At 42.3% G+C, this 17,832-nt stretch overlaps 1 protein-coding gene across 1 annotated transcript in view; it reads right to left on the reverse strand.

Moving 5' to 3' along the window:
• The window catches only part of SLC6A2 (solute carrier family 6 member 2), a 1,123,441-nt gene that overhangs the window by 131,829 nt on the left and 973,780 nt on the right, over window positions 1-17,832 (reverse strand). The window contains exon 9 of the mRNA XM_085639971.1: window positions 12,692-12,804. Coding sequence (XP_085496097.1) covers window positions 12,692-12,804 — 113 coding nt within the window. The remainder of the gene's footprint in view (window positions 1-12,691; window positions 12,805-17,832) is intronic.

Genomic DNA, 17,832 nt, shown 5'->3' on the forward strand with positions numbered 1-17,832 from the left:
ACCAAGCTAGTTAATTGGGAAACTTTTAATCTAATTGCGGAGGGCAATTTAACCAGGTTTAAATATTATCAGCTCTCTGCATGGTGGGGGGATCAAAACTGGAGGGAAGAGGAGGATGACACTTGGTTAGTTCAAGCGATTAAAACTGTTTTTTTTAAGAAGGAGGTAGCTTTGTGGTACCAATTTCTGATCAATGCAGAAGATGATTTAGAAAGAGATATTCAGTTGTGTAAATCCATTCAGTGGCTTTAAAGAAGTTTGCTGGAGAAGAGTTGTTGGAAGGCTTCAGATATGTAACGCCCTGAACGTCTCAGGATCGTTTAACAGACACGATAATGAGGACGCAACCACTTGTGAAGGGTTAGTTATTTTAATGAAGGCAAAAACAATACAAAGACTAAACAAAAGTTATAGTCACTGGAATCCTCCAGGCTAAGTACGTTACCAGCCCACAGCACGGATGGTCCTAACCGTCCTCTGCATATACTCCGATCCCGGCGTATGCCAACAGAGGGCAGAAATGAAATGGCCGAAAATGTCAATCGGTAGGCTGTGAGGGGCACGAAGAGTGTTGGGGAGAATTGAGGAGTCAGGGAAACACCCAGCCGGGGTCTCTACCTGAAGGGAGCAGCCGCTCAACCTCTTCCTCAGACTGCACCGGGACGCGGAGTCACCTCCTGGTGATGCGTCACCGATACCCCAATCAAAAGCAAGAAGACTGAACCGAGAGCAGCCGCTCGATCGATCCTGTGGACTTCCGAGTCTGTAACGCGGCAAACACCTCCTGGTGTGCGTTACAGCTGGCAGTCCCTGTATCTCTGGTCGGGCTGGGAGTTACGACTCCAACCAGCAAAAGCGCCACTGCGCTTTGACTCAGCCGAGTCAAAAAGCGAAGCTCAATGGTTATCCGGTAGAGCTTCCGGGTCCTTCACAGGTGACGATGGGGCAAGACACGGCCCAGGGAGTAACGACTCGACCTACCTCCGTTCTTGCCTTACTGGAGCACCACTCCGGAACACTGCTCTTCACTAAGCAGGTACGTCGGTGTAAACACAATATCCGACAGCGTTGTACCTCCCGGTTCCTCCCTTTATAGGGCGTGTTTTCCTTGAGTTATGTAACAGCTCTCCTGTTTACATAAGGGCGTGTTTTCCTTGAGTTATGTAACAGCTCTCCTGTTTACATAAGGGCGTGTTTTCCTTGAGTTATGTAACAGCTCTCCTGTTTACATAACCTCTCAACCGCTAAGCATCCTGGGAGATGTAGTCCGTTTTCGCTGGTTACCGTTTTCCTCCCCTCGCATGACAGGAATTCTTGACAAGATATAGCCTCCCCTTTCAATCAAACTTTGGAAGAAATAGATATTCAGACAGTTAATTCATGAATGGTCCATGAAACCAGATTCACCGACCATTCTCGAATCCAAAATAAAAAATTAATTAGGAGATGGGAACCTTTATTTCTTCATCCCTTTTGGATCTGCAAATGACACAAAGCTTTCTGTTTGGCTTGACACAACTTGAAAAAATATATTGTGGCTGCCATTACAGGATGCAGGGACTCGCTGGGAACTTTTGCATGTGGTACATGAACAAAAACAAAACTCTCTGGTCAGGTTTGGTTTTAACATCTTAATGAGTGTTTAATAAACCTTCTAAAGGCACTTAAAAACACAGTTAAAAAATATAGTTAAAATGTAGTTATGGCTGCAAATTAAAACTGAAAAAAAAATCAAGTTTTGCTTAAGACAGCAATCCAAAACTTGCATGAGAGACATGCAAACCTTAAGTTGCACACCAAATAGCATGCTTCTGACCTCACAATATTTATATCAATATATAGCATCACCTAAAAGTACACTGTAATTAACTAAAAACACATACACAAACTGATAAATAATAGCACTCAAATATTTAGTTCACAGTGTTAAGAGTAAGGCAATATGTTAACTTGCCTGGAAGGTTATTTATGACAATTGTCACTGTATCTGTCACATCAAGGAGGAGGACAAGAGCATTGTATTTGGTGCAACTTTGAATATTGCTTCTCTTCTAAAACCTCTTTCTATCTGCTGCCCTACCACCACAGTGTAATAAATTGATTTTCTGCAATTATGTGATACATGAAGATAGAGTACTCCATGCATCATCATTTCATTACCTACCAATCAGATACCGACATAACCACTTCGTGTAATCACCTTGTGAGAAATTGAGTTCTTGGTTGACTTGGGTATAAACCATGGTCATGCAACTGCCACAATCCCTGTCAAAGTGAACCACAAAAGTCACTAAAATAACCTGTACTTAACACTCTGGTAGCTTGAAACAAAAGTAATCAGGCTTAACTTAGAGGTAATGTGTAAAGGTATTTATACAGCACACAAACAGTAATACAGTGAAAACATAACACAAGGAAAATCCCACACCAATTTTTAAAAATAAAGTACATTTTAATGAATGAGTTATGAAATTTAAAGTTTAAGGTAAAATCTAGTGTCTAAAAGATCATAGCTTCAACCCGCAGACTCTAGTCTCACAAGACTGGGTCAAAGTCGAAAAATATAGCCGACTGTGATAGAGCACGGGCTAGATACAAAGAATGGATTGGGCTCGGTAGGCGCTCACCTTCGGAGTTCCAGCAAAAATGTTTTGAGAAGGTAAAATTCAGTGGGGCAAGGCTGCAGACGAGGGAGTGTCATCACCCGGGAGCAGCTGGATGAAGATGCAGTGAAGATTTCTATGTTCAGACTTAGGGCCTGATTCCGATCTCGCTAGGAAAGCCCTCCGTACAACTCGGATCCGGGGGATTTCCGAGCGGGACGTGCTCCGGGAGTCCGAACGAGCGAGTAAAATTCTGCCATATGCTTAAGGACTAGGTTATCTCAGACTCCCATTGAGCTCAATGGTAGCCTGTGTACAGACACGTACACAGGCTCCCATTACAGAAAAGGGGTGGGTGGGGAAAAGCATACACCATCTTGCTTGCATCTCATGCTGCCCACCACACTGTGCATGCCTGGATCGGAGGAACCCATGGGCACACCCCCGTGACAGACTTGGAGGGCCCCGGGTGATGGGGGCCTGCTACGGCCCCCGAAGTACGATTTTGACAGCTGTCTCGCATCGGTCACAGCGACTGTCCGAATCGTGCATCGTTCTGGCTCGTCGGAATTCGACAGCACGATTCGGCTACGAACGAGTCATACAGACAGGTTCGGGTCCCGGAAATGATTCGGTCGGCACGTACGCGCTCTTTGCATTGTACTTGGTCATTCGGACCTGTGTACGATTCGGTCGTAAACAAGGGTTACCAATCGGATCTGGGAAAGTCAAATCCGATTCAGAGGCCTTCCAAATTACATTGTCTCTTTGTTGTAAGTTGTTGTAAGTTGAAAATCTCCAGTGGGATAAAACTCGTGGCTGCAGCAGGTGGCTGATACCACTTTAGTGAAGGAACGCTGAACAGGGTTTGCTGCTGCAGAGAAGAACGTAGAGGGAGCTACCATGAAGTCAGGCCGACTGACGATGCACCTTGGGCAGATAGATACGCAGGTTGGTTCTGGTCTAACCTCGGTCCTCAGTGCAGTTTTGAGCCAAAAATATCAAAGTCCAAAGTTGTGGATATTGGCTATCTGGAGGCCTTAACCACCAGAACCAAGGGTCTGGGACTGGAAGGGCACCAGTTGAGGTTTCAGGACCCACTCAAACTAGGTCCAGGGGCTGGTTCAAGATGGCTAGAGCCTTTTCTGTCACTGAGGGTCCGACCAGGAGGCCAGCCAACTAGCCCTTGGAGTCACAATGATTGTCCTGAGTTGAAGTGATGAAACAGAGCTCATGTATCAGGGCAGGCCTCTGAGAGTTCAAGGCAGGCTTCAGGCAGCAAAGCAGTCCATCCAGGTGCAGCAGGACACAGCAAAAGGCAGTCCTCTGAAAGTCCTTCTGCAGGTCGAGAAAGTGAAATGAAGAATGGGTCTGAAGGTCCTATATTTATACCTGGTGCCTTATTAGAAGTAGGAGAAGCTTCTAGAGAATTCCCCTGCCCCGGCTCCAAACTAGCTGCATGAACAATGCAGTGGTGACAAGTCCTTTGTGTGAAGGCAGGGCCCAGCCTATCCAAATGCAAGTGGTGTTATGCTCAGGTCCACCCAACCATCTTGCCAGTTGATGGCCCATCCAGGCAGACCAAATTCCTCTATTGTGTGATTGTCTGAGAGGAATAAACAATGAACAACTGCCAACTACACAAAGTCAGTTGACCCTAGAACAGGCTGCAAGCACCAAATAGGCCAGAAAAAGGCCAATTTTCTAATAGTGGCAGTTTCAAAATTGGAACCTAAAATCCGACTTTACTATTAAAGAGGGTTTTTAATTACAATTTCTCAGACACCAAACACAAAATGTTCACGAGTTCCCAAATCAAACGTTAGCACTTATCAAATGTAACAAGGCAACCCAATGTTATCCAATGAGTGAGGTAGGCCTCGCAGTTGTAAAAAAACAAATGGAGGAGTTTTTCACTACCAGGACATGTGAAACTTAAAAGTACATGTCCAAACATTTAATTATAATGCACCCTGACCTTGAGTTTACTTAGGGCCTACCTTAGGTGTGACTTACATGTAATAAGAGGGAAGTTTAAGGCTTGGAAAGGGGGTTATATTGCCATGGTGAATTGGCAATTTAAAACTGCATTCAGGCTGCAGCGGACAGCGACATGTTTTAACGGGCTACGTGAGTGGGTGGCACAATAAGTGCTGCAGGCTCACTTATAGCATTGAATTTACAGGCCCTGGGTATATAGGTACCACTCTACAACTGACTTATAAGTAAATTGAATATGCCAATCGGGGACAAGCCAATTTTACCAATGTTTAAGAAAGAGAGCACAAGGTTAGCAGTAGTAAGGTGCACAGAGTCCTAAGGCCAACAAAAAAGATTTCTGCAAAGAAGGGAGGGTAAAGGCAAAATGTTTCTGGGTCACCCTGCAGAAAGCGCCAAGTCCAACACCCCCCAACTGCAAATGGACTTATATACTGTTTTGACAAAATGTAAGTGACCTATGTGAGAAAGTCTACCCGCTGCAATTAATGCAAAGAAAAACGTTTCAGTCTAATGGATTTAAATTCGGAATCAGCCAATATTCTTCCTGCAAAATAGACATAACGATGTTTCTAGCTGTCCTGCAGATCGACATATGTACTGATATTAAAATTATTGGACAAATGACTTGCTTTCTTACAAGCATATAATTTTTGTGGGCGAGGAATTGACATTATCAGTCTCTGCATAATATGTTTAATACATTCCAAGGATTCCAAGCTTTAAATGCTCATCATGCAACCTAGCTTTAAGTTATTCAAAAACTGTTTGATTTGAACGAGCTGTTTTGATGGGAAGATTTGGAAAAATATATTCCAAAAGAAGGCAAATTAAATTTGAGCAAAAGAAACACTTATGTAGTCAGTATGTTTAAAGAGAAATTAGAACTGTAATTTACAGCAGACGCACACATCCCTCAAATAATCTTGAACACATTGGGTGCAATGGTATGAAATTACACATGCACAATTTTATCTTTTTCACAACTATTTTACCTGCACTAATGGGGCAAGAGAGAAATTGTGTTTGCCCCTGATCCCGGTTTTTACCAGTAATGTGGTAATTCTACACACCAGCAACTGTTCTTAATATCTTATGCAAGTCACATGACGTGTTGAAATTGAAAATGGCAATGCCACTTCTTCATGAGGTCTTCCATTCTGATCTCAAAAACTGAGAATCAGCAGTGCTAATGCCATGCTGAAAACTGCAAGTGTGGCAGGTTGGAATGAATGAATAGAAATGCTGCCCTAGTTTGTATTTACAAAGAAACAACGTCATTGAAAATGGTCCTGGAAAGCAACTTCAGCCACTTTCACAGGCAAGTTCTTAGGGGTCGATTCCTAAAAGCATTTAGTAATATTAGTAGTACTCCAGTAATACTCTTTTGCGTACTCTTGAATACCTTTTCAAATTGGCGCCAAAAAGTCCCCATCACTCTTAATAAGAATTACAAACAGGGCACAGACATTTCCATTTGCCCTGTTTATATACGAATATTCTCTCAATAATACCATTTTATTCCCATTTTATATGTTTTGGAGCTGATTCACAAGAGTGTGTCAGACTACGTTAAAGAGTACTTCATCAATATTAATTTTTTTCTCCTCAATGTATTAGGTACCTTACTGTTTTATCATGGACACTTTGAACGTTGAATTTACAAAATATAGTAGAGAAATTGGAGAACTGTTCTAATTTGGCATGCATTGCTTAAGAGAGTAAGAGGAATTCCTCCACTGTAATTATGTGAGGAAAAAGGAACTTAATTTGTAGCTTAATATTTTGTCTATAGAGGAAAGCAGTCAAAGGTAACTGTCTATTCCTTCAGTGTCAGGCAATGCATGTTAACTCAACCCTTCCACCTTGGAATGCAGGGGACATAGTTGAGTTATTAGAGTAATAGTGTCACAAGGGAGACTCTCTTACATTGCACGCTCTGAAGGAGGCAATATACTTAGGGACCAAAGTCAAGGACCAGTACGCATTATTTAAGGTGGCCACCAACCTCTCCAATGTATAAAAACTATCTGTAGGTTCATAGTGGTTTGATAGCATAGTATGGAGGACAATGTTGATGAAGAACGCCATTGCTTTTCTGTATTTACCAAATTTATTTTTTCATTGTGATGTTGAACAGAAAATCACAAAATGTCATAATGCAGGTTTTAGTGCCTCCTTCACTGACCTGTGGCTTCACAAAATAATGGTGCAAATGCGTATGGCTTTAGGAATAAACTGTAGATACTATTTATGTGACAAACCATTTGTTCATTATGAAGTAGGAACACCTTTTTCACTTTCTCGTGCTATCCAAACAATTTTGTGGATGCAGTCTGTACCTGAATCTCACTAACGAGGCCTGTATTTTAAAATATCAAATTGCCAGTGCTAATTGTTTCACCACCAAATACAAACTATCCATGAAAATACACTAATTTTGGGCATTTGTTGGAAATGGCCCTGTCTGGAGGGTCCCCCCCAAAACATTTCGCCTTCCTTGTCCTACGTTTTGCTGACTTTGTTTCTGTTGGCCTTAGCACCTTACCACTGCTACCCAGTGCTAAACGGATTGTGCTTTCTCCCTAAAACATGGTATAATTGGTGTACAGCTGTTTGTTATATTTAATTTACTAGTAAGTCCCTTGTAGAGTGGTATACCATATACCCAGGGTCTGTAAATTAAATGCTATCAGTGAGCTTGCAGCAGTCATTATGTCACCCATTTAAATAGCATCTTAAAACATGTCTTCGCCCTGCCATTGCAGCCTGAATGCAGTGTCACACTGCCATGTCAACTTAGCACTTAACCCCCCTTTCCAAGCCTTAAACTTCCCTTGTATTACATATAAGTCACTCCTAAGGTAGACCCTAGGTAGCCCATAAGGCAGGGTGCTGTGTATGTAAAAGGTGAGACATGTACTTATAAGTTTTAAATGTCCTGGTAGTGAAAAATTCCCATTCTAATTTTTAACTAATGTGAGGCCTACTCCTCTCATGGGATAACAGAGGGGATCCCTTATTACATCTAATAAGCTGTCATTCCTAATTGAGAGGGAGTAGATCTGTCATGTTTGGTGCTTATGTACATGTAATGATAAATCTTCTTAATTTGCAAAGTCAGATTTACTATTGCAATTTAGAAAATAGCACTTTTAGAAAGTTGGCATTTTCCTGCTCCTAGCACTGATGCATATTTACCACTGTGCGGATCAAACCGGTGGATTGCCCCTGTTTGTGTGGATCAGAACTGGTACATCGCTGCATTTGTGTGGCTCTAAGCCTCTGCTCCATCTTCGGAACTACCACTGTGCGATGCTCTTCAAGTGAAGACGTCACATCTCTTTGTACAACAGCATCAATGCCGAAGCAGAAACTCCCCATTGCAGCTGTTGTGGGACAAGGGCCAGCCCATCGCCACTAATGGGTGGATCGACATTGAAACATTGCCCCTTTTGCGCTCCACAGCCTCTCAGTCGACATAATCTTTGGAGTTGAGGCAACCAGGACTAAGGTACTTTCACTCAGAGGATCCAAACTGGTCCCTGTATCCAGTCAGCGCTCCCTTCAGTTGGCCTGAACTTTTGACTTTGTCCTGGTCCAGCACTACCAGATGTCCCTTGTTGGCACTTATTGTTTTTTGTTCTACCAATAGGATTTTTGTTGTTTTGATCTTGTTTTATTTATTAAAATATTGTCTATTATTCCAAACTGGTGAGTGATCTTTTGTGTGGTGTTTACACTGTTTTTACTGTTTGCAGTGTTGCACAAACACTTTATATATTGCCTTTAAGTTAAGCCTGACTGCTCTGTGCTGAGCTACCAAGGGGGTGAACACAGGTTAATTTGGGGGTAGCTGGTGTCTTACCCTGACTAGGATTGTGGTTGCTGCCTCGCTTGGGCTCATTCCCTAGTCACCAACAACCCAATTTCTAACAGCATCATTACCAAAATCAACAGGTATATACCCAGGGCCGGACTGGCCGTAGCAGGCACCGGGCAATCCCCCGGTGTGCCGCACGGGTGGGGGCCGGTTTTGGACCCCTGGGGGCCGTTTTCGTTACAGGGCCGTTTTTTTGCAAAATCGGCCCTGTAACAAAATCGCCGAAAACCGGCCATGGCAAAAAGCTCGGGTGGCCGGCAGAGCACTTTGCCAGGGCCGGTTGTGGTTCCCAGTCCGGCCCTGTATATACCATGGCAAATGCAGAAGTGTTGGCGCTGCTGATAAACTCTTACTCATGTCCCCAATATCTAGATTCTCTGTCACATTCATGAAGAAAATTCACAGAGGATACTGAAGCAGTGTTGCCATCTTGTCCCCTCCACCCTATTATTATATCACTGCCATGATTCCTAACTAACACTGGCATCTAACATTTGCTAGTTGATAGTGTGATGTAAGGCTTTTCCCTGGATAGTTTCCCGTCCCCAGGGAGGTTGACCACATGCATTGTCTTTAGTGAACACAAACATGCTTATACAAAATTGGTCCCATGATCCTAACATTGCATGACTTCCTCTCTTTTATTTGTTTTGTGTTTTTTCTAGTTTATGCTTTTTTGTGACATTATCCTTTTAAATCTAAAAAAATATTGCTTCTCTACACGTCACCGCTGCCCGATGACTGCATTCCTCAAAAATGTGTAGAAAGTTCATATGGAAAATATTTGCTAGCAAATATTTTCTAGTTATAACGGATATGTCTCACACCAGTCTTCAGTTAATCTGTAGGGAAACTTTAATCATCAGAACGTCTGACAACAAAGAAAACAACCCTGTAACAAAGCATTCTATGGAGGGTGGAAAGCTGCCTCTACCCTGTGGGAAATATCTTTGATTATTGTATATATTTTGCTTTTTAGCAATTGTTTGAAGTGATGAAAATAGTTAACGATGTGAAGAGAGTTTACTATTTAATCAAGCAGAGTGTGATAGAATGCCAGACTCTGCAGTACTTCATGTCAGTGTTACAGTCACGGTTTCCTGTCAACTTCTATATTTAAGAAAATTGCCAAAATGTTGTTGACCGGTGTATTTGCAAACATTATGCACCACCGAAATCACAAATGATTGCAAGACTTAAGGGTCCCTTTGTGAATGAATACCAATGCAGCCAATTTTTTTAGGATATCTCTTAATAATTTTCACAGGTTAACCCATGTTTTTACAGTAGGGCTATAGTACACCATATGAAGGGATGATCAGACAAGAATTTCAATTATCAAGCATAATAAGGTGAATCATATTGAACATTGAATGCAGTCGAAACCTATACAAATCTTGCAGAAACTCACCTCTGATTTCCTGCACCTACTCCAATACCATAATGACAAAGCAAATCCATCTGTTGAAATACTAGTATTTTTCCTTGAATTAGGGAAAGTCTGAGATTCATTACTCACTAGTCCAAAATACCTTCAATAAACACTTACCATTTTTTCACCCACTCTAAATAGGGCAGGTGGACCAATGGCAAAACCTCCAACGGCACTTACTATGTCAGGCCGGCTAAAGTGTATGGCAGCAGCAGAGACAGTGTAGTCTCCAGCACTGAAATACTGAAGGTCCACCCAACTCTAAATGAGGTAGTCTGATTTTCTGTACAGCAGAAAGGCTACTCCATATCATTGCGATGGATTACCCTTTTCGCCACACTCTAAATAAGGTTCTTAAATATGGAGTTGAACCACTCAAATTTTTTTTAACAAAGGTTTTGGATTGAATTGAAAAAATCAAACAGATTAAAGCCAGTTCAAGAAAGACCTAAAAAAAATTTGGGGGGAAAGAGGCTATCAATTTAACTTCCGGCTCCTAAGCTCCATTGTTACATATTGCACGTCTTACAACTTAACGTCAAACCTTGACTTCTCAGCCTAATCAGACTGATCAACATCCCTTCTTTCCCTATGCCATTTATTTGACTTCTTCTTCACTATTTTTCCTCTTTCTCTTCCCTTCATCCCATCTTGCTCTGAAGCATCTATCTAGGTGACATATAAAGACTTTATAAAACTCCTTCAATAAACAAATAAAGATGCACAGCAGTCACCATTTACTGGTTGGTTGGTTTTTGGTTTGGTTTAATCTTTATTAGTCTATCAGAAGATAGTCATAAAAGTACAATCATATTAAAAAAAACATGTTTTGATATATAAGTACAGTCAATTAGTAAAATCCACTCCGGGGCCCCCACGGACCCCTGCCCACACCACATTTTCAACAGAGCCGCCGACACCATCATACCCATGCTCTGCCACTCCATCAACCGCTCCCTGGAAACTGCCTCGTTCCCTGATGACTGGAAATACGCTGAGATCAACCCCCTCCTGAAGAAATCCTCGGCGGACCCCACCGACCTCAAAAACTACAGACCCATCTCCCTGCTCCCGTTCCCAGCGAAAGTCATCGAGAAAGCCATCAACAGCTAACTCGCCACATTCATCGAAGAGCACAACATCCTCGACTCCTCCCAATCTGGCTTCAGAAAAAACCACAGTATGGAAACCGCCCTCCTCGCCGCAACAGACGGCATCCGTACCTTACTGGACAAAGGAGAAACAGCAGCCGTCATCCTCCTCGACCTCTCAGCGGCGTTCGACACAATCTCTCACCACACCCTAATACGCAGACTCCACGACGCAGGGATCAAAGACAAGGTCCTCGACTGGATCCGCTCCTTCCTCCCCGGCAGAATGCAGCGGGTCAGACTCCCCCCTTTCCTCTCGGACCCTACACCTACCACCTGCGGAGTCCCCCAGGGGTCCTCCCTCAGCCCTACGCTCTTCAACGTCTACATGGCTCCACTCGCCCCATCATCAGAACTTACGGACTCAACATTCATATTAATACATAAACAATTAATCAAACCCTTAACAATTACACATAAAAAATCTAATGCTAGTATTCTGAAGTCCCATAGAATCGTGTCATTTCCTTTCTGCTAGATACTCATAGTTTTTCTCATATTTATTGCTTTCAGGATAAACAGGGCAACATTATAACAAGTCAAGGGATCACCCAATGTCACCAAAAATGTCATCGCTACTTTAGGTGACCTGATATTATGGGTGAGAAAGAGAGGCTTCAAATAAAAGCATCTAAGATTCTTATAAAAATTACAGAATAACATAACATGAATTATACTCTGCTTACTTCTATTGTCTCATGGACATAACATATCTTTGGGTGGATGGAACCGCATTGTGGGGAAAGCTACAAGGTAATGGGCAATGCCACATCTTAATCTAATTAGCACAAAAAGATGATGGGCGTAGGTCAAATATGACAGATATTTATTAGTACTTGCCTCTATACTATTTAATATGTACTGGGCAACACTAGGTTTGTCCTTTTCAGCCTTGGTTCTCAAATCCAGCCTAAGTTCTAGAAAGGTGTTTTTAATTTCTTTCTTTGTGTATAACAGTGTTTTAGATTTTTCTGACCATATTGTTAGCCTATACACTTTTTCTAGGGCGGAATTAATATAGGACAACCATGGAATTTTAGGTGCATCATGCAATTTAAGACAATCTAAAATAATTTCTTTTGCAAAAACAGTTTCTTCCCTTTACCATACTGAGTTCCAGAACACCAATGGTTGTACCAGTAGTAGGTCTTCAATAAACTGAAGACCCACCTGATGATGTGCAATGGTGTTTAAAGCAGATGGCGGTAAATAAAGCAAGCGTTTCAGGAACAGGTTCTCTTTTATTTACAGGTCCTTGTTGTTTGCGTAGCCCCATAAACCTGCCCCATAAAGGGCTGTACTTGCACCTTTAGGTTTATATAAAGCTACCATCTCATAAATCGTCTGGTTTCCTAGTTTGGAAGAAAATACAAAAATTCCCTGGGTTGCCCTGTTCATTTTGGCTCTGGTATGTGTGACATGTTGGGACCAAGAGCCATTATCCATAAAAAGAATACCTAAATAGCAAAAGGAAGTAACAACCATTTACTGATATTAGCCTCTTTGCCCCTTCACCATCTCTGTTGCCTTACCATACCTCACACACACACTATTATACATCATTTCTCGATCATGTCACAATTTCAAAGGATAGAAATACAAAACTGCAGCAGTAATTACTTACAGCACTGTCAATGCCCAAAGTCAGCAGCATAATGAAGAAGACCACAGCCCAAAATGTGGATCCTGAGAGAGTTGAAATGGCCTCGGGGTAGATAATAAAAACTAATCCTGCTCCTGTAAACGAAAGATACATGAGCGAAAAGTTAGATGACTTTTGTTTAATTTAGCAAAACAATAATTCAGTGGATGTAAATGTGTGAAATCAACAGTCACATTATCACATTAGAATTGTCCACAATACTACTAGAACTGGGTCACATACAATTCTTCTTGTGGGTGGTTTTACAATTATCGCCCATTACCAATTGTTGCTCAAATTGTGCTGGTAAAACAATAGAGTGAATGATAATGTAGTGCAAAAATAAAGTCAAAAAGACTGTTTTTGTACCACATTCGTTTGCCATACAAAAGTTGGAATCTCGTCAAAGCAAAATGTACAGACAGTATTACACTGGGCAGATTTTGCACTGGACTCTTGTGCGGCACTTAAAGTGAGATAATTTATGCATAGTGTGAAGGATTTTTTCCTTTGGAGGTCTGGGTAATTGTTTATGTTTATTAACCTTCGCCAATCAGAAATGCACCTGCTACTTTGAGAGGTAGAGTGGCTAAACTACAGCTATGGAGGGAAAGAATTATTGCATTTTCCTCCAGATTTACAATGTTCTTGACAAACTAAAAGATTTTCCACCAAACTCTTAAGCAACTCTTTAATCTTTTGGGATGGTGAGGATGCACACTAGCCCCCAATACTAACAGACATGCAGCTCAGAGATAAGAGATAAGAAGCATAAAGGTCCAAAGATAAGAGACCAAAGATGAAATTATTATTATTATTGTTATTATTAGTACGATTTTGATTAAGTGTGCAAATACTCCAAAGGGCGTCCTGGCACTGGGTGGGTGAAGCAAAATGCACCAGTCAAAAAGAGCTGAAAAATAAAGAGCAAGAGGAAAAGCAATTTTTTCAAGCTTCTTCAGAAGACCTTTTGCGAGACAGTGGAAGATTGTTCCAGAATTTGGCTGCCATGAAGGAGAAAGTCTTATTTCTTTGACAGAGGTCACCTACACCAGAGTGCAAATTCAGGGAGTGAGCTGACTGATAATGTGTTTGAATGTGTTTTTCAGATATGTGGGTCCAGAATTGTGGATGGCATGGTGGACAAAACAAAGTGCTTTAAAATGGCAAGGTTTAGCCACAAGAAGTCAATGAAGGATTTTGAGGTGATATGGCGCCATGGGCAGGGCGATAAACAATGAATAAGAAAATCACAAAGGCCCAAGTAGGTTGCATTTCAATTGTCCAGGAGGGATGTGATGAGAACACCGACTGTGGTTCTTAGAACATTCAGTGGAAAAAGTGAAAATAATTTCCAAATCATCATAGTAGATTAAAGGAATTTAAAAAGGAGCATTTCAGATTATTTGCTACTTAATTCGAGGAACCTGACTCTCGTCAACTGGGTGGCAGCACTCAAGGAGGAGCAGAAATTAAGGTGTGTTGTGTCCGAAGTGTCCTATATGCGTGTAGTCAGCATATGACATCATATCAAAGCTAAAAGATCGAACTAGTGATGAAATTGTGGAGATGTAGAAATTAAAAAATATAAGGTTCAAGGAACAGCTGATTTGCAGGGGAGCATTAGAACTGATGGAGCTCTATTAGATAAAAATGCTCAATCCATTTTAGGGAGTCCTTAAAATACAACATTGGATCTGAATGGATTTCTCCAAAAAAGTAAGCAGGGACACCTGCTAGTATTAGACTCAACGAGGACAGCATTGCTCTATCTACAGAAAAGGTTCAACATTCTGAGCAATGACTAAAGGAATTTATTTAAAATTGGGGGCTAATGTAAAATCTTCTGATGTATAGAAGAAAAGGCAAATACGTCATCATGGGATTATATGATTTGTAGGATCTTCCTTCCCAATTACTTCCACTTTACTAACACAATTCTACTAAGAAGGTAACTTTCTGATGTTGTTGCTGAATTCAAAGTTGTTTTTTAAAAATATTTATCTAGTGCTTGGGATACAGTTCGAACAGTTTTCATTATGTCACTTCCCAGCTACACCCAATGACAAAAACGTTGACAAATTACAAGGAAAATTATTGAAGGAGAGAAAAATAGCAGCTCAACACTAATGCCATTCATTATACCTACAACAAACAAATGATGGACGGAATGCTGACAATGCAGACATTCTCCCCCAGTCAAGAGATCTGGGTTAAATCCATCGTTCTTTTGCCCACTACGCAACCCCAGTTTAGACATGGCCATATGCAAATCAGTCTTGACCCTGTGCCTCATGGGAACAGTCCAGCCCGAACTGCCAAGCCATGTCTTCCCTGGACCGGAATCAAGCATCCTAGGACCGGTTTCTGGCTATCAGCCGTCATCAGCCAGGATAGCTTGACTCCAGTGGCGTAGTGAGCACGGGTCCCACGTCTGGGAATACCCATCCCACTTCGGGCGAAAAGCGTTACAACAAACAAATGATGGACGGAATGCTGACAATGCAGACATTCTCCCCCAGTCAAGAGATCTGGGTTAAATCCATCGTTCTTTTGCCCACTACGCCACCCCAGTTTAGACATGGCCATATGCAAATCAGTCTTGACCCTGTGCCTCATGGGAACAGTCCAGCCCGAACTGCCAAGCCATGTCTTCCCTGGACCGGAATCAAGCATCCTAGGACCGGTTTCTGGCTATCAGCCGTCATCAGCCAGGATAGCTTGACTCCAGTGGCGTAGTGAGCACGGGTCCCACGTCTGGGAATACCCATCCCACTTCGGGCGAAAAGCGTTACAACAAACAAATGATGGACGGAATGCTGACAATGCAGACATTCTCCCCCAGTCAAGAGATCTGGGTTAAATCCATCGTTCTTTTGCCCACTACGCCACCCCAGTTTAGACATGGCCATATGCAAATCAGTCTTGACCCTGTGCCTCATGGGAACAGTCCAGCCCGAACTGCCAAGCCATGTCTTCCCTGGGCAAAAGAACGATGGATTTAACCCAGATCTCTTGACTGGGGGAGAATGTCTGCATTGTCAGCATTCCGTCCATCATTTGTTTGTTGTAACGCTTTTCGCCCTAAGTGGGATGGGTATGCCCAGACGTGGGTCCCGTGCTCACTACGCCACTGGAGTCAAGCTATCCTGGCTGATGACGGCTGATAGCCAGAAACCGGTCCTAGGATGCTTGATTCCGGTCCAGGGAAGACATGGCTTGGCAGTTCGGGCTGGACTGTTCCCATGAGGCACAGGGTCAAGACTGATTTGCATATGGCCATGTCTGAACTGGGGTGGCGTAGTGGGCAAAAGAACGATGGATTTAACCAAGATCTCTTGACTGGGGGAGAATGTCTGCATTGTCAGCATTCCGTCCATCATTTGTTTGTTGTAACGCTTTTCGCCCTAAGTGGGATGGGTATGCCCAGACGTGGGCCCCGTGCTCACTACGCCACTGGAGTCAAGCTATCCTGGCTGATGACGGCTGATAGCCAGAAACCGGTCCTAGGATGCTTGATTCCGGTCCAGGGAAGACATGGCTTGGCAGTTCGGGCTGGACTGTTCCCATGAGGCACAGGGTCAAGACTGATTTGCATATGGCCATGTCTGAACTGGGGTGGCGTAGTGGGCAAAAGAACGATGGATTTAACCCAGATCTCTTGACTGGGGGAGAATGTCTGCATTGTCAGCATTCCGTCCATCATTTGTTTGTTGTAATTCATTATACCTAAACAGTACAAAATCTAAGCTTAATCTAGTGATATCAATTTCCAGCAATTTTACATAAACAAAAACAAAGGGTATGAACCAACCAAATAACTAACACAGTAAAGTGACAGTGCAAATTCAGTACCTGTAGGGTTTAGCTAACTACTGACTTGGCAGAAATAAAGTGACAGTGCAAAAGTCCTGATGTTAGCCGAATGGTTGACACTATATAAGGCATAATGCCAACATTTGGAAGCAGGAAAAAGGGAGGTTTAAGTATTTTACTTGCATTGATTTGGAGGCAATTTCAGGGAGGAGACAACAAAAATAAAGCTGCATGTGGCGTAAAATATCATGAATCACCCTGCTGAGACAGGTGTGTTGGCATGTATGACATAGGTAGAAATAGAAGTGCATGCAAACATTCTTCAAGCGCAGAAACACTTTGGCAATGTGGCCTACGTGCATAGGGGTGCTATCTAGCACTGTAAGTGAGATAAAAACGTTTGAGGGGGTACTCTAAAAAAGGCATGGACAAAGAAATGTAACTAAGAATATTTTATTAGAGGCGCCGCCTTAGTAATACGAAACACCCTGCATATATGATTATAATATTTTCATCAGCTTCATCCCAATTAATTTCAGGGAGAAAAATGCAAGTACCCCAGAGGCAGGCTTACACCCCCCCCCCCCCACCCTCCAAAAATAGTAACAGTAGGGAGCCACAGGCAAAGGCCAATGGGTCAAGGGAGCCGCGGGTCGAAAAAGTTTGGGAACCACTGCTATAAGGTAACAATGCAAAAACAGTAAAGTGCAAGCTTCCCCTTCCATCTGAAAGTGAGTCAGAAGATGTAAAATACCAACCAAATGCCTAACACATTAAAGTAACTTTGGCAAGATGTCTCTGTCAGTCTCTATCTCTGTGCACTTCCTCCATTTGATCCAAATATTAACAGTAACTGAAGAACTATTGTGACAAAGTTCCTTATACCAGTAAGTCAGAGAATCATTCAGCTTTTCAAGCCTGAAGAGTTCCCTAATCAACCTGGCTGTATGATAAACTTCGGGTAGGGCAAAACTATTGAGGACTGAGACCATCTGTCTGAAAGAAAAACTGAGAGATACATCGATCGAGCTATTGCTTGAGCAGCCTATGAAAGGGAGGGGGAAAGATGGGAGCAAAATGCCAGGGGAGTTTCACAATAAATCGCTGGTATTTTAAATTTATGGAAGAATTGTCAGTTCTCGGCACTAACGTTCTGCAAGGTATTTTATCTCACTTTCTTCTGTATTTTTGGGTCATTGATGGCTCTCATCAAATCGGCTATACTATAAGGATGGAGCATATATAAAAAAGAAAATGAAATTATCAAACTGAGACCCCTGCTTGGAAAAACAATGCATCTGCACAGC

Source organism: Triturus cristatus, chromosome 12 (assembly GCF_964204655.1).
Source record: "Triturus cristatus chromosome 12, aTriCri1.1, whole genome shotgun sequence".
NCBI classification, from domain to species: domain Eukaryota; kingdom Metazoa; phylum Chordata; class Amphibia; order Caudata; family Salamandridae; genus Triturus; species Triturus cristatus.